Below are 23,444 nucleotides of genomic sequence, written 5' to 3'. Positions count from 1 at the left end.
TCACAGAGGAGTTCGTGCTGGCAGCTCAGAGGTTCGGCCAAGTGACTCCGATGGAAGTGGACATCCTGTTCCAGCTGTCTGATCTCTTCGAGCCAACGGGGTCAGTTTAATCGGCCAAATCCCTCGTCGTTGCCGAAACCTCTTGTTTTATTTTCATGAGCACGCTGTGTTCAACCACCAATGCCGCAGGTCAAGGCACTCCTTTTACTGCTTCTTTCATCGCACTGCTCTAATTTGAAATGTCCTCCCATTGTCTCTCTTTTTCCCAGTTATTTTAATAACCTCGCTGAATTCAAGAAATGCATTGACTTTTTTTTTTGCCCCCCCCCCCCCCCACCCCCTTCAATTGTGCTAAATGTTGCTGGCCGTATGGCATTTTGGGCCTTGGGACCTGTGCTCAGCAACCGTGATAAAAAAAAACGGTGACAAACTTTGCCGTCGTTGTAGTAGTACCGCTCGCTGCTGTACCGCTTGCTGTTTGCTGTGCCGGTGTGTGCAGTCGAGTGACCCTGGCAGACATAGAGAGGATAGCTCCCCTCCAGGACGGTGCCATGCCTTATAACTTGGCTGAAGCCCAGCGGCAGGTAAAGGACACTTCGCCTCTCCACCTACATCTTATTTGTTTAAAGCATCTTTCCCCTGCAGTGCAAACAAGGTGCAGCTTATCCTTCATACAACAGTGGTCCTGATAGTGCGGGGAGGCAGGTGGATGAGCTACAGACAGACTCATTATACCCGGGCATTCCAGGATCAGCCGCTGGGTCCATTGATTGCTGGTAACCATAGACCCACTCAGACCCTAACATTGGTGGGTGTGCGAATCCAAAATGTTAGAGGTCTGCCCATAAATTTTGGAGAAATGTTGACCCCCCCCCCCCCCAAGGCATGAGGTGATGCTCAATTGTAGGTGCGCCATGCGGGAGGTCTGCATCTGACAATCTGCCACATTACTCTTTGGCTGTTTGACAAAAGGCTGAACAAAAACCCGCTGGCATGAGGTGGTCATTTTTGTTATTAATGGTCCACTGGAAACTGCTGTACACAAGGGGGTTTGAATAGTGACCACTGGTGGCCGTAAATACACACCGCCCCAGTGCTCAAAGAGAGAGGGCTCAAGTGTTGCTGTGTGCTGACATGCTTTTCTCGGGTTTATTTGGTGTCTTAACTGTCATCACACATTTATGTTGGCTCACTGTTTCCTCGAATTTGGATTCGAAGGGAGAATGCGGGTTGCACATCACGTACAAACTTTGTGCCATTCCACTGCTTGATGAGGGCCTTCCCATGTCGTGCAGTTCGTGGGGGTTAGTTGACCATACTTCACCATGCTGGTCAGTGCGGCCTTGTAAAGGTGGGGAGCGTAGAAGTACATACGTTACAACAATGGATTTTACTGCACTGCCATCTGCTGTGCACCGTGTAGCCACACGCCCTATAACAACCTGGTTATGCATGGTGGTCACCCATACCAGGCTCAGAACAGCTTAGCTTCTGAGTTCTCATGAGATCTGGTGCATTCTGGGTGATTTGGTCACAGGTGACGTCTACTTTATTTGGAACGCTATTTTGTCGGGCTGGGTGGGTGCACCTCTCCGCTAACGCAGCTGGAATGTCGCGATTTCAAAAGGGCCGCACCTGTGCGGTGCGTTTGTGTGAAGCTGCCACAGGTGAAAATGTGACCATCTAGAGACAACCGCTCAACGCTGCGTTCAGAATAATACACATCGGCGGTTTCCGCTTTGATATGTCTATTATGGTCTCTTCAGGAAAAAATAAATGTGCACACCTCTTAAATGACAGCAGTGCGGTAGTACATGGACAGCCCTTTTGTCACTCCGCTACTGAATGACGGCCTCCCCATGCCATGCGATTTGTGGGGGTTATTTGACCGTACTTCACCGTGTTGGTCAGTGCGGGGTGGTGGAGCGTGAAGAGAGCGAGGAGGGGCCATGATTGCTTACGATATCATTCATCGTTGATGTTAGCCTTGGCCAGGAATCAAGCGCAGGTGGGCGAGTTCAGAGCGCAGTGCATTGTAACATGTTTTATGCATACGAGCTCTTGAGTACTAATTCCTCATTACGTTTGTAGAGGATCGCTATTTGTCGATGCATGTTAAGTGGTCAAACGATCGTTGCAACTTATTGGGCTGGGTAGAGGCACGTGTTTTGCCCAAACAGACATTTTCCAGTTTATGCTCCAGGCTAAACCTGCTGATCTGGCAGGGTATGTGTGTGTGTGTGGAGGTGTATACCGGCACTTCCTGAAACAAAGGCTGAAAGGCCTCCAGACATCTGTTGGGTGGGCCATCCCTTCGCGTTTCATCCCTGCAGGGCCGTGTTCCCACAGTAAAACCTGTGCGCGTTTGAACTCAATCTATTTTTGTTATTTGGCTGCTCCTCTCCACGAACTAACCCTGCCTACCGCCCACAACACCAAAAACCGCTCTGATGCCCCCTCCTCCGCTTGGCCACCCTCCACCCCCACAACCGCGCCCCCCACCCCCGGGCAAACTGGGAGGATTACAGGCTGCGTGGCAGAGGAGCTTACCTGCCCTCTTTCTCCGTGCAAAGGGGACCTGCATTCCTGTAGGGCAGGTGTGCTCACGGGGCCGCGTGCGTAATCCCGCTCGCTTTTACGTGGAGTCGCCAGGCAGTTAAAAAGTTTACAGTGGCCACATTAACTGCTGGACTGGGTTAGGATAAAGGGTCCTTGGGGATATAAAACCAATGCCCTCTAGCTAGGGAGAGGTTGCACTGTTGTTTTTTTTGTAGTGGTCACTTAGTTTTGTGTACCTGCCCCCCTCCCACCTTGCTTTGTAAACGTGTTGTTTGGGAAGGGTTTTATCCCATTTGTTTATTTCACAGAAAGCTATGTAGTGTGGAATTTAATTGTTTTATATTCAAGTCCATTATACAGCCCCGGGAGATTTTCCTACCCTATGAACTAAGCTGGTAAGCACCTGATTTTGTCGTATCTCGCAAGATGAGCAAATTCGCGTTTGGGATGGGTGACCACCATGTTATAAAAAATATGTTATCGGCTGCGACGGGAATATGTGGTAGGATGCAGAGGGCATTGCCGCTAAATCAATGTTTGTATTGTACTTCTTCGCTCCCACATCTATGCTCCCTGCCTTCACCAACCCACGCTGACCACCAGTGTGGTGAAGTATGGGCAAACAGCCCCCACGACCCGCATGGCGTGGAGAGGCACGAACCCAGCAGTGGTTTGATAAAAGACTGTACGTGCATATGTACTATGGTTTTGTTTGTTATTAATACCGTATTTGATTTTAAGTAACATTCTTTTAATCCCACGATGCTTTGCTAGCAAGCCTCAGACAAGTCAAGACCCATTCTCATCCAAGTGGCCGAATCTGCCTACAGATTTGGTCTGGGCTCAATTGCCGGAGGTGAGATGGGAACTTCAATTGCCACTCGCCACGCATTCATTCAAAGATAAAGACAAACACGGGGTATATCGCATTTCATCAACACAACGCCGTGGAGCACGCGCACGTTATAGCGGAGCTCGCAACCGCTCGCGTGATTTATTTTTCCACGTTTTATTGCGCGGAGCTGCGCCGCTTACGGACGACGCCACATGCGTGGCCGCCGCGTCTCGGCGCGGCGGCAAACACGATCGCCCACGCGAGCTGCCATCGTGACAAGCGTCGTGTTTCGTTACGTGGGGCGTTTTTTCCCCCTCCGCGGTCATTTCAACTTATTTATTTATTTGACTCGAGTGCGTCTGTCACTACGCGTCTAGTATCCTTGGCTCCAGCCAGTCTTGGCCCACAGTGCCACAATGATGTCCTTACAGTTACCCCTCTGTGCATCGGCTCGCTCCATCCAAAGGGTCATTGTTGTATCTGGCACGGTCCTGAGAGCCAGACAAGTCGTTCAGAATGCGCCTGGGAGTTTGGACTCTTGGCTCGTGAATATATAGTTTCAGGTCGAGTTACTGAAATTATCTTGCTTTGCTTGTTATGGTGCATTTTTAGATGTACTGTATAAAGATATGTGTGTGCCCACACACGCATTGCATGCCTGCACATATCGATGACAAATAAAATGAAAGCTATTTAGATTGTTTTTTATTTGATGTCACTTGATGATGACTGTTGTCTTGTTCATCTCTCGCTTAGCACCTCGATTCGCTGTCATTTTGGTTGTAATTTTTAATCCTCTTCAAATCCTTGTTATTTTGGTGCTTTGTGTGATGTGGGGGCATGTGTCATGGGGTGTGTACGCGGAATGCTCCAGTGGAAAGATGTTAACTGCCTCGCCTGGTATACAGGAGGTCGTCAATTCGATCATCTCGAGTATTTACCTGCTAGAAATATCGACACGATAAGCCACTTCATTGGGCTATCATTTGTGGCCAGGTCGCTTCTGAAAAATAACTATATAGCTTGGTGGGCCTTACATGGTAAAATAAAAAATAGTTTATAGTGGCGTGCTGAGGATGTGCGCGTGTGTATGTGGGTTACTTGGAACGACGTGTATGTGATGTATACATGGCGTGGACTGTGCGGGGGTGTGTACCTGGTGGGACCGTGTCATGGATACATGGTGTGGCTGTTGGTGGGTGTGTACATAATGTGGTTTGTGTGGGGTGTGTGCATTGTGTGGCTTGTAGAGGGTGTGTACATGGTGTGACTTTTGATGTGTGCACATTGGGTGGCTTGTTTATTGTATGTGTAGTGACGCATTCAGAGACACTAGGAGTAGAACGCACTCTATTATCAGCCTTCACAGCTCACAAGGGGTAACTACAGCTCTCAGTCAGGACAACCGCCTGACTGACGATGCCGAGAAGGTGAAGACGTAGATGGCGACGAAGACTCCAGCAGCACGGCGAGGGGATCCCACTCCAAACGACAGCCCCGAGCCTTTGCTCGGGGTCCCCTTTTAGCCTCCCAGCGTGGCCTCGCTCCGCCCTGGCCACGCCCCTTTCTAGAACTTACTAGCGGGTTCCCGGGCTTCCCTCACGTGCCCCCTCTATCACCTTTCCCCTACATCCCTCTCTCTGACTTGTCACGTGACCTGCTGACAGACAGGGCTGCTGCAACTGCAGATCCCCTTCTCCAGTAACCCGCGCTATGCTACGTAGTGACCCGTTCCATGTCACTACACATGTACATGGAGTGCGATGTGTACATGGTAAAGTTGTCAATACAATTATTCACAATATGACGATTCTTTTTCTCGTACCTTCGTAATTGCATTTCACAATTGTATCGTCTCGTTTGTGTGCTTTGCTGTACTTCCAGTACACGTTTGGATTCATGAATTATTTGACTGCAATTCACTCGCCATGAGCCTACTATTAAACAGCGGTTTGCACATTTGGTGTGTTGACGTGTGTGACACGTGTACGCACATAGCGTGACGGTCGTACACACAGCGTGGGGTGTGCGCTTGACGTGCTACGTGAAGCGCGGTGCCTGTGCCTGTGTGCCTGTGTATGTGACGCGGTGTGCGGGGGGCGCCCGTGTGCCCGTCTTGTAGCGGTGGGCGCCACGGCCGTGTACCCCATCGACCTGGTGAAGACGCGCATGCAGAATCAGCGCTCGACCGGCTCCTTCGTGGGCGAGCTCATGTACAAGAACAGCTTTGACTGCTTCAAGAAGGTGGTGCGCTACGAGGGCGTCTTCGGCCTCTACCGAGGTGGGTGCACTCGCACAAAGGCAAAGGTCGCCCAGCGTGGTCCTTACAAGACTGCTGCGGCAAGTGCCGTTTGCTAGCACCGGTGAAGACCAACACGGCACACGAGGGGGTTGATGTGGATAGCACCATGCCCGGCCAAGCTTTATTTCCCCAGTGGTGATGTTTACACACCGCACCGGGTACTAATTTAAGGTTGAGATGACCTAGGGGGGGAGGGCCAGCACCGTTATTGATATTTTGTGACTGATTTTGGCTTTGAGCCGGAATCAAATTCAGCAGGTTTGTAGCGCAATGCGTTAACCACTGCACCACCACTCCCCACACTCCTCGGCACACGCCACTCGCTTGTGCACGTATACACATACAGCCGATTTGCCAATCCGCTGCTGAATGAGTGCTTCCTCACGCCTTGCGGGTAATGATGGTTCATTGAGCATACTTCAGTGTGGGTTGGTGAAGGGAGCGGCGGGGCCCAGGATTGGTTCAGCTATAATTCACCTTTGATGTCAGCCATGGATGGGTATCAAACTCAGCTCACTGTGTTCATAGAGCAGCACGCCATCTACTGCACCACAGGGAGCACAGATGTGGGAGCATACTCAACTGACTTATGTAATTTCTACTGTATATACTTTATTTTTAGTGACTTGTTTACCGTTTCTATATTTTGCACTGCTATTCTTTTTTTTGGTGTTGTTTGTTGTAACATTCTGATCCGCCCCTACTGGACTGAAAAAGAGCTTCATGGCTCATAGGATTCCTCCAGTGGAAATAGTTTTTTTCTGATTATGACTTTGTCACATTGTGTTCTCTGTTGCCCCCAACGTAGTCTTGCACTAGCCTATTCAAGCACTATCCTGCTTAACTTTCGAGGTATGCTGAGATGGAGTGCTTCCTCTGTGGTTTGGTCATGCATGTACCTGTGGCTAAAAACGCCGGGAACAGTCGTATCCATCAAATGGTCTCGACAAGCCGAACTGCTTAGGGGGCACACCTGACCATTTGCCGATGTGGAATTGGGTGGCAATTGTAGCTTCGAGTGGTGACACTGCCACCTACTGCCACCTGCTGCCACAGCCTTGTCCATGCCTTCGCGAGTCCCCGTCACGCGCAGGATGTGGGTGTGCTCCGTGCATGTACCTGTGAACTCATCCGCCTGCCAATAGCATTTGCGCTGAAGAAGGACGCGTTCACATGATGGTGATGTGGTTTATGACGGGATTTAAATGCTATTTGCGTGCATGTAAGCGTATTTTAATTAGACATCCATCATGAGATTAACCCACATTTAAAATATACTTACATCTCTCTGTCAATCCGTTGCTGGATGAAGGCCTCCCCACGATATGTTGGTCATGGCGCTTCTTTGACCATACTTCACCACGCTGGTCAGTGGGTGTTTGTCAAGGGGAGAGACCCCAGGACCGATTTACATATCACATGCCGCCGATGTTATCTATGGCATGGTGAAATCCATGCTTGGAATTACACTAAGAGACGGAAGAGAGAACCATGGATTTATGAACACGTTAGTGACATCATGCTAACTTTCGATTTAAAGCTTTCGTGACTGCAGGGATTAATATTCTTGAAGGGAAATAGTAAAATAATTAAACAATAAAAATTGTATTTCCCTTCTACGTGACTTTACCGAAAGAACCCAGAATATCATGCTAACTGTTCAGAAAAGTAAGTGGGCTTGGGTAGGGCACGTTGCTACAAGGGGTGTTGACTGATGGTCAAGAATAATGTTTGAGCGGCAACCTGGGAATTTAACAAGTCGGGAATTCGTGTGATGAAATCAGCTCGCATGTGGGTACTAGGCAGATTCGTGTCATCGTAGGACGACGAGAGATGGTGCCGGCTTGGGGAAGCCTTCATCCAGCAGTGTATTGACCATTGCCGATTACGATATTAAATTCGGAAAGTCGAAATAAATTGCCCGCTCGCTTTAAACAGCTGGAGCCGTGGAATTGGTGAGCGTGCCGGGCGCAGCTCCAGAGTAGCACGGCGCCCACGCGGCGGACTGCAGTTTGAAGGGCCACTGTGGCCGTGGCGTGCCGAGCATTTGACGGACAGCTACGTCCTGAGGGCTCGGCCGTGGGTCGCTGCCCACTCACCTCGCCACTTACCGGCGGCCGTTGTGCGCCAGAGAGCCGTGACGAGGGCCAAACACGCTGGAGCGCCTCTCTGGGGAGAAGGAAAAATGTGCGCTATTTCTCGCGGGCGAGCGGACATGCGTGCGTGCTCTGTTTTCACCTGCCAGTCGCACGCGTTCCCCCTGTGTCCCTGCTGATGGACAGCCGTGCCGGGCCAATTCCGCACACTGCACATTTTCAGTCGTTGTGGATTTTTTTGGTTTACTTAAAAGTTGCTTGTGCAGCATTTATAGTGCGTTGAGCATAAGTAGTTAGACAGGATTATTTTTTATTTATTCACTTTATTTTAATTGTTATTTTTCTAGATGCGTGACTTTACCGAAAGAACCACAGAATAAAGAATATAGTTGGACAGCTTTATACACACGAAAAAGCTTAGATGTGCATTAGTCAATCATTATGATCAGCCGTGCTCTATGCAATGCTCGATGAAAGCCTCAGCATCTCCAACATTATTCTTGGTCCTGTGATGCCACAATCCGTCTCGCTCTTGTACTACAAGAGTTGATCTCATCACTTCCATTATCCCGGTGATCATCCTCTTGGGCACGTGCTCTTCCCTTTATCTGCCCATTTGTCATCAGTTTCATCCATCAGATGTCATTCTTAACCGTGTGTCCTGCCCAAGCTGAATCTTTTTTCACTTTTTTCCATATTTTTTTTTCTCCCATTTTCTGTATGTGTCTCATCCACGTGTCGGATCTCTCTCATGGTGTCTCATATGCACTTTTTTCCATATTTTTTTTTCTCCCATTTTCTGTACGTGTCTCATCCACGTGTCGGATCTCTCTCATGGTATCTCATATGCACTGATTGAAAAGTTGTTCTTTAGGCACATTTCTAAATGCACTTCATCCTGCTTCCATTTGCCTCGTTACTTCACAATTTATATTCTGGTTCGCCGATGATTATTTCCTTAGATTGTTCGTACACCCTTGTGTGTATCCAGTTGTGTCCCTCAAACAACGTGATTTTCTTCCAGTAAACTTGTCTGTATCCTTGGCCCAACTTTGCAGCCTTCTTTGCTTACTTGAGTCATAGCTCTATAAAACGTGATCAAAAGCAATGGGCCGTGTTACAACGTGAGCAATTGCATATCCAGGAGCAAACTTTGTTGTTGTTGTTGAAACAGAAGTATAACTACCATCTCATCTTCAAAGCAATGTGCGTGCATATTTTATTTCACGATTTATTGTGATTGTGTGGGTGTGCATTATATAATGAAACCTCCTGACTTTGTGCGGCTGATTGACCTTTTTCGCGGAGTGCCTGTGGTTTCGTGCGCATGCTTTTGAGCGTGCGCTCGCGTTCGGCGTGACGCCGCGGCTGACTCTGCTTCCGCGTGTTTCTCTCTCTCTCCCCCCCCTTTCAGGTCTCATTCCTCAGCTCCTTGGAGTGGCTCCAGAAAAGGCCATCAAGCTTACTGTAAGTGGCACAGTTAAATGGAGAAAGAAATCATTGCTGTTGTTTAAATTAACAGTGGCCGAGGTCACGCTGCGTTCCATAACGTTCCTCGCCGGATAATGAAATCTTAGTTGCTGTGTAATTTCCCTTGGGTTTCTGGCTAGAACGTACATTAATTACGTCAATTTGTAGATTAAAATTGAAAAAAAGAAAATAAATCAGAATTTCATTAATCTAGCTTACGGACTGAATTAGTTTATTGGCTCACGCGGCTAAAAACTCATTATGTCAAAGTTTATTTTTGAACATGAAATTGCACGTTGCTTTTTTTCACGTGAAAATCTGCACTATGTTAGACGTGTGCATCGTTTTGAGTCGGCGTGAACCCACCTTTGGGCACGACGGGAGCTCGCGGTGTTGGACGCACATCAGGCAGCGTCTGAGCAGGCTTGGGGAGAGTGAGCGAGCGAGCAGACGGATCTGCTGGGGAGGAGCCTGTGGGCTTGCGGCTCGTAACGAGGAGTGTCGAAGGAAATCCACCGGGACGTTACCTCCTTTGCCCTGAACATATTTTCACGTTTTTCTTTTTGTAATGAGAAACACACCCTTGGCCAGGACGTGTTGTGCCTTATTCACAAATGGATAGGTGTTGTGCGTTTTACTGCTTGCGTGCGTTTGTTTCGGTAACAGAAAAGTTGGCAAAAGTTGAATAAAATCACAACCTGGATGTGTCACGTTGGACTCTTAAAGACCTCCATCAGGGATGCAGAGGGCCTTCTATCTGACCTGTGACCCCACTTATTCCGTGTCATTTATATGGCCTTTCTCATATAGTTGTAGTGACTGTTAAAAGAGCATTCATTTAGGTGGGCCAGATGGCTCACAGCTGGTAACACCGAGAAGCCTAGGTTTGAATTTGGGCAGCCGCCTCTGATTAAACTGGGTTCTCGAGTGTAGTCGGTTGATGGTCTCAGTTTGTCACTAATAACAGTGAAAAAAAAATCACAATAAGTTTTATTCTGCAATTAAGTTGGCCAAGTTATGCGAATTAAGAATATCAGTTTGGCTGCCATGTGACGAATAATTACTCGGTGGTGGAGTGAGTGGGAAAGTGCTGGCTCCCCCCACTGTTGGAAAACACAGGTCACACTATGGGATAATCAGAGGCAGTTCTGTGATATCTACTTATGTGGCCCTTTCTCTAAAACAAAGGTTTTGTATGTTCTGTGAGTGTTGTGAAGAGATACTTCATCTCATGATATGACACCAATAGTGCAGTTGGGATAAAAAATGTTTTTTTAATATGCTTTTGAAAATGTAAAAAAAATATATTGATTAAAGAAAGGGGACTAGGGTTGCTGTTGGTGAAGTTGTGAGCCTGTGCGTGCTTCTGTTGGTGAGTTGCAATACAAGTCACCGGCTGGGCGTTTCTTTCAGATGAATGATTTAATAAGGGATAAATTCACGAAGAGGGACAACTCCATCCCTTTGATTGGAGAAATCATCGCCGGGGGCTGTGTGAGTATTGGGTGTCACCCCCTTCGTGACCTATACACCCCACTCTTCTCCCCCACCCCCACCCCCTACCTTCCAGCCCCACCCTTCGCTTGATGCTGAATCTGGCTCTCACCTAATCACTGGCATTCTTACAGAGGCACAGAAGGTTTATAAAAAGCGAGCATTCATGTACCCGAGCCATAAATACAACTTAAATCTGAAGCGAATGCAGCAAAATTGCATCAAATTTGGCTTCAGAAAAGGTTGCACAAGAAAAACTTGTATACTGCGGGAAAGAAAATAGTAATTTTGCTCGCAATCCAATAGTGTTTAGAAACAAACGTTTTTGTTTATATTCTATCTTTGTACTTTTTTTTATTATATGATAGCTTGATATTTACTTTGAAGTTGTATAAGATGAGAAAACCTGTGTAAGGTTTGGTAGAGCAGGCTTATCAATGCTGGGAATGTCACAGGTAAACAGAGGCTTCATTTAGTACAACCTGCACAATAGAAAGACAAATGTTGAAAGAGCTGTGACTGAAAGGTGCCCTTTTTCGTGGCTGTAATCAGCTGACCAAGGTTATGACCTCTGACTCTTCAAGGGTCACTGTGGTTTCATCAGCAGTTCGCTCGAGGGCAGGTAGAAAATGAGAGGTGGCCGGGCATACGAGGTACGGCGAGATACGGGCGAGGGACATAATTTTCAAAAGTCTGTGGCCAAAACTGCCCTCTTCTAACCTTCCACCCACTGCAGCCTCTGGTTACCCAACACACAAAACGAAGACAAAGATCCCCTGTATAGCCTAAACAGACTATTGGGGCAAGTGCTGTTAGCGGGCACTTATGAAGGCCGGCACTGCACACGAGGGGGTGAGTGGCCAGCGCCGTACCCGGCCGCCTTTGTCTCCCTAGTGGCAATGTTTACACTTTGCACCAGGTACTCATTTGAGACTGAGTCGACATGGGGGAGGCCCAGGACCAGCTCAAATATTCGCCACTTATTGAGCGTGAGTGGGAATTGAACTCAGATCGGTGGGTTCGGTGACCTGACCCAGCGTAGCCACGCACGCGCGTGCGTGCGACCATTGGATGAAATGACAATCGGACAAGGCCTTCGGGCAGAGTTTTCGAAGCAGCCTTTAACTTGCCAACGAGATGAGCCCACTCGGGCGGGCTTAATTTTTAATTAAGCGCAAGGGGTATTTGGGGATTGGTAAAAAGAAGTTGAGTCGCTGCCCCCCCCGAAACCCGCGGTTAATTTTCCTTTGTAGTTTTAACGGCGCGCACCGGTGAAGAGGGACATTGTAGTTTGGAGCGGATTACAACGCTCGGCGGCAAACTAAGAGCAGGTTATCACGTTACACAGCACCTTGCTTAAACCTCGCCTAAGTCCACCATTGTCGGCAGTGCGTTATTGCTTAGAGAGGCACTACATTTTCTGACCTCCGCATGAACTCTGCGTTGAGGGGGAGAGGCAATAAACAGAAGTGTTGGCGTGTCCCTGCCACCAAAGTAAATTTATGTACTTTAATTTCGTGAAAAAGTTGCACGTTATAATTATGGTGCCCCGTGCCTTGACGTGTTTCTTTTTTAAGAAAAATTCAGCTCATTACCTCGAAGCCGCTGGCTTATCTCGGATGTCGATTACTTAAGGACGAGGAGCATGTCACTTTGTGTACAAGTTGTCTCCCAACATAATCGGCAAAAGAAACAAAAGGAATATACTTTTTTTATAACAGAGTTCCCATTACAAATTTGACTAAAATGCAACTTGGAGATTTTTTATTATCTGCTGCTTGGTGCCAGGTTGAGTGGCATCTTTCCACCCATATCTTCGTTTATACCGGAAGATCGACCAGCCTTTGTTACGACGTCTGTCGTGTAGACGGGAAACACAAAGCCTGAACAATCAACGAATAACGGGGGCAACCGGGCGAAGGTTTTCGTCTTGGCTCTCTACCATACGAAACGAGAAGCGTAGAGGATCTTGTGCAGCCCAGTGATGCTCAATCCCTCCATGTGGGCACAGGCGGGTGGCTCCCAGGTCATTTTCACCAACCCGCTGGAGATTGTCAAGATCCGCCTGCAGGTGGCTGGCGAGATCACAACGGGCCCGCGTGTCAGCGCCCTCAACGTGCTGCGTGACCTGGGCTTCCTGGGCCTATATAAGGTGATTGACCCCCCTCCCCCCGCTGCCACCCCTTGTCGTTCGACAAATTGTTACAATTCGGGGTCTGGTTCGTGTCGCCTGTCACGTACGTGTTTTTTTCGTCCCAGCACATTTGCATGTAATTTGTAATTTGCATACATCTTAACCCTTTCCCGTTCCGAGACGTCTGCAAGTTGTGGGGTGGGTCCCGTTTGTTGCGTTGCTGAATCTCGGAACGTGCAAGGGGTTCGGAGTTAATTTTATTGCGAGAGGCATAGCGCCGTTGTTTCTAAAGACATTGTACTCACCGCAGAGAACTGTAGCGACACGACCGCACTCTATGATAGCTGGCGCTAAACCGTGCCACACACCCTCCCGCATGACCTTGTGGAAGCCTCGGTATATCTTCCGACCTGAAGACGTATCGATAAAGTTATTTATTTGGCAAAAGGGTTTTTATTTAGTTTTGCATATGTGATGTAAAGGATTATCTTGAGTGTGAGAATTGATTTTAATGGATGGATCGTCACCCACCACCACTATAGCCAACAACCTTTAACACTTTGAACAAAATACTGAGTGTTGATATCACAACAATAGTTTTTCGTACATGCCTGTACCAGAACTACAGCTGGTCACTACTGTTTCCCTGCAAGCTGAGACAAAAGTTTGTTTATTTCCACACGTGCACACAGCATGGCAGCCTGATTGCGGTGCTATACTGCACGAACGCAGCGTGGAACGCCCATGGTCACCCGGCACCAACGTCAGAACATTCGCGCAAGGGCACACGTGTGTGCAAAAGAACGCGAGGGTTTAACTTTTTTTGATTGGTGCACGAGTCGCCATTTTTTTTTAAATGGCTCGTAGAGGAACCGGAAAATAAAAATCAGGTGTCATTTTCGTACTTTTCTCACAATCCTGTACTCCGAGCAAAAATCTCACTTTTTTCCGTAATAATAAAGCAGCAAGATCATATGTTTGTGAGGTTTTTTTTTCATGTTCTCTAGGTTTTACAGAATGTGGCGAAATATTGACATTAATACGAGCATGAATTAAAAATGTAAGACTACGTTTTAAATGAACCGTGTCAATCTTCTGTATTTGTTACTCCCAACTCTTTGGTGTCACTATTATTATTATACGTCTTCCAAAAATCTTCTGCCGTTTCAATTCAATGTCCATAATAGCGTTTTTTAGGTTAGATCGCGTAAATATAAATGTGTCGTTAAAACCTGCCACCACCCGACACAGGTTTAACGACAAATTTATATTTACGCGATCTAACCAAAATAAACCTCTTGTGGCTAATATTGGTCGCGAAAGCCTACATGTTAAATTAATGAAATGTATATTTATTATGCGTAAAATGTCGTTTAGCCAGTTACCAAATATTGTTTCAGTGGCAACGGCCCACAGCGGCCACTATCAATAGAGTTAATTTTGGGGATGGAGAGGAACCCAGCCAGCAGCCAGCCTGGTAACTTGAAGCATAGATAATTTGTAATCGAAGTCAATATGATTCCTAATTTTGACCGTGGATTTATTTTTCCTTCACTGTATTTCACACTGTGCGAGTTTTTTGCGGTTTTGTCAGCGTTGGAGAACAAATCGCGTGCGTCTGCCTCTCTTTCCACACTGATGCCTCACCATGTATGCAGGGTGCCAAGGCGTGCTTTCTTCGCGACATCCCCTTCTCTGCCATCTACTTCCCGGTGTATGCGCACACCAAGTCGAGTTTCGCAGACGAGAAAGGCCATGTGGGGCCACTGCAGCTGCTCACGGCCGGTGCCATCGCAGGTCAGCAAGCACGGGTCGGGGTGCGGCTCCACGTTCAATAAAAAGGGCCCGCTCACGCATTACTCACGTTACATTTTAAACGGCCGCTGTATTTTTAGGAACCGCCATTTAATATTACTGATTTTTTTTCCAGTTTCACGCAGCTATAATTTTACACATTGGCCATACGTGAAAATATTGTTTACATTTCTGTCAGAGGTGTAAATTGCGTTGGGCCTTTTGACCGGCCCGCCGTTGCTAAGACGCGCCCTCCATGTTAGGCGGTCGCGACGGTACGTCCGACCACCGCGGAATTCATATGCCGCCCTCAGTCTCTCTCTCTCTCTGTAGGCATGCCGGCCGCCTCCCTGGTCACTCCGGCCGACGTGATAAAGACGCGTCTGCAAGTGGCGGCGCGTGCCGGCCAGACCACATACAGCGGCGTCATAGACTGCTTTCGCAAGATCCTGAACGAGGAGGGCCCTCGGGCCCTATGGAAGGGCGCTGGAGGTACGGATGAACTCTGCCGCCCACCAGGTCGTGGCGAATGTACACGCCTTGCGTTGAAACGCGTTGCTGAAGGGCAGCTTCGTGCGCGTGGGACGCCAGCTCAAGCTTCAAAAATGCTCAGCGTTTTGTGCCTGCAGTACATGAGAGCACGTGGTGTATTTTTTTTCTTCATGTAAAAAATATATATAAGCGTGGTTAAAATTGCCCTGCCATATGACTGATATTCGTCGCATGACAACCGAACTACTTTATTACACTTGTCAGAGCTGGAATTTAGCCAAATTAAGTTCAGATCCAAATATGATGGGTTTTTTCAATACATATACTGTCATTGTGAATGGAACTGAGAGGATCGACTCGCTGGACTTGATAATACAGTTTAATCACAGGCGGGTGCCTGAATTTAAACCCAGGATTCTCAGCAGTGCCATCTCAACGTTCTGACGAATTCTGAGCCACCAGGTCTTCCTCTAAATTATTTGCCTGAACGCTGCGCCCAGTTTCCACCGTAGCAGAAAGCCTCGAACCCTGTTAGACGTGTGTGATTTGTTATCGCCGCTGTCGCTTGCGCTGTTCGAAAGAAAAGACAAATTTGGCTCCCCATTGTCGCGTTTAAACTTCTGAGTGTGCATTAATCCGTCGCCTTTGCTAACGCAAGTCGCACTGTTGCTCGCAGCTCGTGTCTGCCGCTCGTCTCCGCAGTTTGGCGTCACTCTCCTCACGTACGAGCTGCTCCAGCAGTGGTTTCACGTCGACTTCGGTGGCCGGTACAGTGACGCACCATCGGGGCCCCGCACACCGTTGACACCCCCACTCTGTTATTTAAGCGGAAGCGCTTCCGCTCTTATTCGTGGGTCACAATTCCTCAAGCTGTATTTTGCCCGTGTGTTTTTTTTTACATTTGTATAAAAAAAACTGCGATGTGTCAGAAGTTTCATTGATTTATCACCAGGGCCTGTTACGAGGAATTGCTTAACACTTGACCATAGGCTTCTGTCATGTATTCATATAAGTAGCGTATGGCGTAGTGTTAGTAAATACAGAGCAACGTTTATGACAGTTACACAGTTGATATAGAGCTATTGAAGTTGGCATTTTTTGTTTCGTTACTTACCATTTGTAGATTTAACGCAGTCCAAAGTCAGCCGTATGAATGGGCACACCACAGTCGATCGCCAGGTCGCATCTGGTGCGGTCAGGTGTGGATACTCCCATCTCTTCCAATAAGCCTGGCCTGCATGGAGGAGTAGGTCAAATACCCTCTAGAGGGGTTAGCTATGGCTCCATCTATTGGAGGCCCCTTCTGTCAACAGTAAAGTGGGTAATACATTCCACGGCTGTACCTTCACCTTTTAAAATCAGTTTCATGTCGAGCATTTTACTTGTCGCCATTAAAATAGGCCTTGGTTACCATGCACCTTTAATCCGCCTGCGAGCGATGGAACTGCTACGCGTCACCGATTTCTCCCATTGACGCATGTTCTCTCTGTCCCCCCCTCCCGCCCCTGACCGAGCAGAAGGCCAGAAACGGTACCCAAGTCTCCTCTTGCAGATCTGCCTCCAAACCGGGTCGACCACATTGGAGGCTACCGCCTGGCACATGCCACCTTTGCCGGCATCGAGAACAAGTTCGGCCTCTGCCTGCCTAAGTTCCGCGCGGCTGGAGGTGGTGGCCCCACATCGGCTGGCCCGGTGGCTTCGGTGGCGCCCCTCGCTGTGCCCCAGGCCTAGGTGCAGCTGCTGCTGGCGCCCTGTTCCATTTGCGCAGCTGAGCCTTCTCATTAGTTTGTGGAACAATTGTTTCACCAGTTGCAATGGTGGGTTATACATTTCCGTCTGTTCTTTGCTCACTGGTTGGAATAGTACGTATATTTTCAGTTTTTGATGACCAAGTTATGGTGTTAGTGGGTTATACATTTCCATTCATTCTTTGCCAACTGGTTCCCATGGTGGTTTATCCATCTTTAGTCAATCTTTGGTGACCAGCCATGCAATTATTTCAGCAGCCAATTGCAACTAGAAATTCTTGATGTACTAGAGCATTCGTTTGTTTGAGACACTTTATATCAGTGGATATTTCCACCTACAGTAAAAACCCTTGAATGATTTATCTTGTGAGTACAGGTGAACCTGTCCCATGCCTGTCACATCTATTCGACCAGCTGTTGGGATCCGCTCTGCAATCTGCTATCGTGATCTTACCTCTGTTAACTGTGCAGAATGCTGTCGTTTTAAGAGCCTGGGATTAATTTTTTGCACAAGTTCTGATGGTAAAGGTTTGTAAGCAATTCAAATTCTAATGAGAATGTATTTTACTCGAGAACAGAAAACAGAGTGGTAACCATATGTGAAAAAATTATAAACTTTTTTTTCCTACTCAGACCGGTCGGTGTGTTTGCGCGTTTTGTCCTTGGCATTGATGGAATTATCCTCTGCTGCTGTGTTTTTGTCTAATAACCGCACAACTTGGCTTTATTGGGTCAGCCAAAATAGTGATTTGACTCATGGCAGAAGAAACTTCCGTCTAACAATGCCTAGTGTGGTACGTACAGTAATATTGCACACAATGCAGCTGATATTTTATTTCAGCACAATTTGAATGTAATTGTGAGTCCGTTTCATTGTTTTAGTAAAAATGTATTCCGGCAAATTCATTTAGCTTGCGAGTCCCCCCGCGCGCCAGCATCTGTGTGTCCGTTGCACTTAAAACTGGACGCGCAGAAGTTGCAAATGTATGCTGAAGACAGGGTCATTACGCACTTGAGAACGCGCGGACCACAGAGGCCTGCTGGAGAAAATTGTAAAAATGTGTGTGCTGTTCAGACTTGCACTTGTGAGCTCGTACTAAGTGCAAGCGTGTTAAGGTCTGGCTGCCTTGTTTTCCATCCAAAGGACGTTCCTTTATAAGCTGCCTTGGTTTGGGAGACTAAGAAATGTAGGCCTCATTGCTCCATCTTAATGCATAGAAAGGTACTTCTCAGTTTATTTTTTATTTTCTATGGGTGGCGTCTGCCTTGAATGCTGTACAACAACTCACAAAGCCACGGTTGCAGAAGATCAAGGCTTCACGTTGCCCATGGCCGCTTGCAGTGAATGTGTTTTATTGTTGTGTCCATTTCATCTGCTACAAAATCTTTACAGTTGAAGAGTTTGTGTTTTAATCTTAAAATGTTCCGATTTTTGTCTTCCTTTTCGTCACGGTATATCTAATCAATATGTTCTGAATGTAAAACACGGAAGCACCTTGTAGGTTTCTTCAAGCAATATATAAATGTTCTGTTAAAATTATTGTTTGTGATCACTCTGTAACCTCAAGTTCTTAATGGGCATCTTTATGAATGCAGTTGACATCGGAAACAATGCACTGAGGTTCGTTATGGAAATATATCAAGCAGTTTTAACCCTTGCGGAGGGTTATCTGAACAATGATTCGCCCAGTATTCAGCTGCTGGCATTCCAGCCTAACAAACATTTCCCATTTTTATAAATGGTTATTGTACCTCCTGCATTCTTCCAGAATCTCTTGAAAGTCCACAGCGGCGTTAACCTTAAAGCATCCGTTGTGTATGGCGAAGCCACTTTTCTCACTGATTTGATCTCCTTTGTCACGAACGTGATCTGTTCTCACGAACTTATAAATGCACATTCTAATGAAAACAAGCTGAAGTGCCGTGTCTCTTTGGTAGCTTAGCATTTCATACGTTTGATCATAAAACACACCACAAACCATTGTGTTGACTTTGGGACCATCTAAAGCACAGTTGTCAAAAATACAGACAAAAATAAGTGAATTATGTAGCGAGTGGTGGGTATATTTTTTCATGTTTCAGTACAGACTTATTCAATTGGATCCGACCAATCCACGTGACACCCGCTGCCCTACATTAATATCTAAAATGGCTCAGTTGCAACTATTCACCTAATATAATTGGACTCCCAACTCAATGCAATGCAGGATCTGGTTCGGCGATGACATTGCAACGTGTCCATATAATCTGGTATTTAAAGAGACGCACTGAATATTTTTTTATGGACGTTTTGAGCATTTTGCTTTGAAGATCAAATGTTCAAAATGTCTTTTGCCAATTAAACCTAAGACGGTGCCCTCAGTTGTAAAAAATAAGCATATTCCCATAGAAGCATAGCATTGGTTGCTTCCTTTAGTTAACCCTATATCCTTCCATGGTTGCAGAATCAATTATATGGTCATTGGGTTAGGCTTGTCTGATATATATTTTCCCCTAGTGCCAAAGATTACATTCAAAGCAGTGCACTGTGCCTTACGAGGATTGTGATGCTGTCTTGACACGTACACCGTTGCTTGTTGCTGGGTTTTTGTTTTATTTACGATGTTGCCTCCATGTTTTGGGGCGTTCCGTGCTCTCCCTGTCTCCGAAGAATGGATGCTATTGTTGAGTGCGTTTTGCGTCAGAGGGAGCCATTTCCAATGCAGTGCAGTGACGCGTGGGATTTGCCATTGTTGCGCCGGGCCAGGCGAATCGTAATAGGAATGGCAAAACGTAGACGTTGATAATTACCGAGGACCTGTAGCTTCCGCACCGAAGTGGCATCTCCGTTGGCCGTTTTGTGTTACAAAATGGGCTCGTGCAGGAAGCCACGTTGCCTCTGCATCTGGATTGAGATCAAATAAATACAGTCAATACGCCGCTAATTTTTTTAACGCATCCCATCAGCCACCACTGCCTTCTGGGAGCATTATTTCCCCTCCCAACAACATTGGTTTAATACGAGAACTCTTGGAATGCAGTGTCAGCAGTCAAGCTTGCTTAGACGAATGCTGATGGACTGCCTAATTTGTATAGGCAAGGACGTATGGCTCCTGATTCGACGCAAGGGTTTTGTTTTTATCCACGTCACAATGATAATTTGCGTCATTGTGGAGTGTATCTGAGTTTATGGATTGAGTTAGGTGTGTTTTATGGTCAGTAATGACTAGTTAATGCTGCTGTTGTGTTACGGTTATCACACTGTAACTACAATGTAACTACAGAAGGTTGCTGGTACAATGTCCCGTCAGCCGCAGTTAAAACAATGGTGCAAGTTTCCTAAATTCTCCAACCCCCCCCCCTCATCTGTCCACCCAACAGTATAATGGGCACAGGTGGCGGTGGGGTAAAATGTGGGAACTGCCACCTCAACCAAGACATGGGGAGCAAGCGTGGAGAAGTAGCCCACAATACCCTTGAGAGGGGCTGCCTATAGTGGAGGCCCTTTCGCCAGCAGGAGTGCGAGCAAGCAATTGCAGGGTAGCGCCTTTGCTTTTCAGAATCACAATATGTATTTAAACTGGAGGAATCCGATGAGCTATGAAGCTCTTTCACAGATTGCTTTTAAGGCACGGAATTGTGGCTTGCAATTACATTTCATAACAAGTTTAATTCCATCTTCTCGATTTAAAGCTTTCGTGACTGCAGGGATTCATCTTCTTGGTTCTTTCGGTAAAGTCACGTAGAAGGGAAGTAATAAAATAATAAAAATAAAACATAATAAAATAATTCTCACGACGTTTCAGAACCAAGAAGATGAATCCCTGCAGTCACGAAAGCTTTAAATCGAAATTTAAGTTTAATTTCTCATAGGAACATAAAAAATGCAGCTGCGGAAGTGCCTGGGGTGCATGTACACCTGTGTGGGTGGTGGTGTGTGGGTGGTGTTAAAAAAAAATCATGGCCCTGTCACTCAGCAGAGGTCCAGTATTTTGGTAAACAGATACTATAGCAACGTCGGTCGCTCTCACCTGTTTTTTTCTATCGCTGCCGTGCGCTATGCTGGCATAAAGGTGATACACGAGTTTCCAAAGCCAAAAGCTGACATTTAACAAACACCCCCCCCCCCCACGCGTAAACCTGAAGCGGTTACGCACGTGTTAAAGCAGCTAAGTAGTGATTTCGCAAATCCTCATTTTAATCACTTGTGGAAACGACTAGTTGTGTCAATATTCCTCAGAACTTCCAGCAAATGTGAAAACTATCACTACTGTGATGAGCCAAGAATGTCTGTGTGTAACGCGCGTGACGTCACTCCACATGCCGCACCCCCCCTCATTAATATTCATGAGCGGGTGGATTTTTACACTTACGCAGAAGGTCGAGCGGAAATTATTTTTCTTTCGCAAATTCGCTTTAAGTTTGACGTTTCTTTATTGGAAGTGAATCTAATAAATAATTCTACACAGCAACAAAGTGGATTTGGTGTCTTTATTTCTTCAGCACTTGAGACAAATTGAAGGTCAGTTATTTACAGTGCTACATTGAAATGCAGTGAAATGTTTGATGACATACTTTTGTGCAAGATTCACTGTCATTAAATTTACACAAGATACAATTATACTCTGAATCTTGATTTGAAGCTTTCGTGACTGCAGGAATCCATATTCTTTGGTTCTTTCGGTAAAGTCACGTAGGTATAAAATAAATAACGACGTTTCGGGCGCAACACAAGCGTCCATCGTCAGGTGGGAAGCATGGTCTGCTGCTGAGGCAGACTGTTGTAATTATACTCTGCTCAATTTTTTCGTAAATATTACAGCTTCCGTCCTAGGACGGGCAAACCAACTAGTATGACAACAATACACGCGTGTGTGAAAAAAAAAATGGCGATCCATTTATAGATACCTCACAAAAGGAATATATTGTTGAGAAAGAATGTATTCTCAAAGCCTCTGTACGTCTACAAATCTCATTGTACGTATTAAATCGTTTCACTTGCCCGTAAGACGTGGCGTTATCTCTCGCAATATTCACTCAGTTGAGTAAAAAAGTTGACGGTCGTTTGAAATCAGTGGGGTATCTGCATGAATCCACCCTGTAACATTAATCGGCAGAATGCTTTAGCTTTTTGCTTTGGTTTGTTACAATAACACTTCATTCTCGCGAAGTGAACATATTGCTGCTGCTGCTGCCGGGTCTTTGGTTAAAAGCCGCCCCTTAAATGTCAAGTCAGCCGGTCAGTAAGTAAATAATTGCGTCACACGAGTTATGCCTCGGTCGCCGCCAGCGACGTTCGCCCGTGATGGGCGAGCGAGACGCAACATCAGAGAGGCGCGGGGAGAGAGTGGGACGCGCTTTCTTGTTTAGGGGGGGGCGGGGGGTGTGGGGGGCCCTTAGTAGCATTTTTGCCTTAAACGTCGCCGCGTTTCACAGTTGAGCGGCGAGCTGTAATTTGTGGCTCCTGGCGGAGCTGGGAAGCTGTAATTAGCCACGCCGGGCCCCGTTGGCGCATGGTAGGCGGCAGCTATGCACAGTCTGCCTTTGACAGAGGGGTGGACATGCCCACCGCCACGAGGCCATTGCACCCGCGCGCCGTGGCTTCTTCTCGCGTCTGCCACGATCTTGATAACGCGGTTGATTTGACTGTGAGTGGCGCTCTGGTCAGCTTTCTCGACTTGCAGTTGCAAGCTGGTAGATGTCAGTTCCTGGTTTGACGGTCGACGTGAGTCTGCAGTTCTAGCGAGCTCAAATAAATATTTCATTGAACATTTACAGCCTTTTGTCAATTCACTGCCGGATGAATGCCTTGCCAAAACCTGCCGGTCATGCACGTTGTTTGACCGTAGTTAACCACGCTGGCCATTAGGTGGAGGAGACCAGGACCAGATTAGATATGACTTATTGTTTACGTTTTTATAAGGCGTAAGCAGACCCAATAAAGGACTTCAGAGCGCCACTTGACACTGATGTTAGCTGTGGCTGGGAATCGAACTCGGACGACCGGGTCAACGGTGGTCAGCGCCCTTCTAACGGCTTGCACTCTATGCGGGCAATCCCCCACTTATGAACGGGTTCCATTCCTGAGACCCGTGCGTAGGTCAAACGGTTCGTTATACGGAACACACAAATGTACTGTATTTAACTGCACGTATGATCAGTGTTATGAAATGTATTGTCTTGGGTCTTTCGGTAAAATCACGTAGATAGGTTCAAAGAAAAGAAAATATTTTCTTTGAACCTATCTACGTGACTTTACCGAAAGACCCAAGAATATGAATTCCTGCAGTCACGAAAGCTTTGAGTTGTTATGAAATGTGTTACAGTTTAACAAAAAAGGGAATCGTGTAAACTAATAAATCAGAGAATATTGTACATTTGTCTAAACAAATAGTTCCACGGTTTGGTTCGCAAGCGCGAGTTGACGTTCACAAGTCACATGGTTAATAAGTATAACCCGTTAAAGCAAAGTTTCTCACTATAAATCCTTTATATGCGTGGCAGCGAACTTAATATAAAGGATTTAACAATATATTCGCCT

General features: G+C 46.7%; 1 protein-coding gene across 2 annotated transcripts in view; it reads left to right on the top strand.

Annotated features, from left to right (window-relative positions):
• Positions 1 to 21,379, top strand: part of LOC133344767 (electrogenic aspartate/glutamate antiporter SLC25A12, mitochondrial-like) — a 33,709-nt gene extending 12,330 nt beyond the window's left edge. For both annotated transcript variants that reach the window (XM_061554907.1, XM_061554906.1), the window contains 11 exons: positions 7 to 100; positions 500 to 584; positions 3,334 to 3,415; positions 5,517 to 5,675; positions 9,207 to 9,259; positions 10,676 to 10,756; positions 12,768 to 12,908; positions 14,549 to 14,687; positions 15,018 to 15,176; positions 15,853 to 15,943; positions 16,694 to 21,379. In XM_061554907.1, coding sequence (XP_061410891.1) covers positions 7 to 100; positions 500 to 584; positions 3,334 to 3,415; positions 5,517 to 5,675; positions 9,207 to 9,259; positions 10,676 to 10,756; positions 12,768 to 12,908; positions 14,549 to 14,687; positions 15,018 to 15,176; positions 15,853 to 15,943; positions 16,694 to 16,907 — 1,298 coding nt within the window. In that variant the 3' untranslated portion in view covers positions 16,908 to 21,379. The remainder of the gene's footprint in view (positions 1 to 6; positions 101 to 499; positions 585 to 3,333; positions 3,416 to 5,516; positions 5,676 to 9,206; positions 9,260 to 10,675; positions 10,757 to 12,767; positions 12,909 to 14,548; positions 14,688 to 15,017; positions 15,177 to 15,852; positions 15,944 to 16,693) is intronic.
• The last annotated feature ends 2,065 nt before the right edge of the window (positions 21,380 to 23,444 follow it).

The sequence above is a fragment of the Lethenteron reissneri genome, chromosome 20 (assembly GCF_015708825.2).
Source record: "Lethenteron reissneri isolate LAM-NWPU_2019-01 chromosome 20, ASM1570882v1, whole genome shotgun sequence".
Taxonomy (NCBI): Eukaryota; Metazoa; Chordata; class Hyperoartia; order Petromyzontiformes; family Petromyzontidae; genus Lethenteron; species Lethenteron reissneri.
The sequence above is the reverse complement of the archived record's forward strand: the minus strand, read 5'-3'. Positions and strand labels throughout refer to the sequence as shown.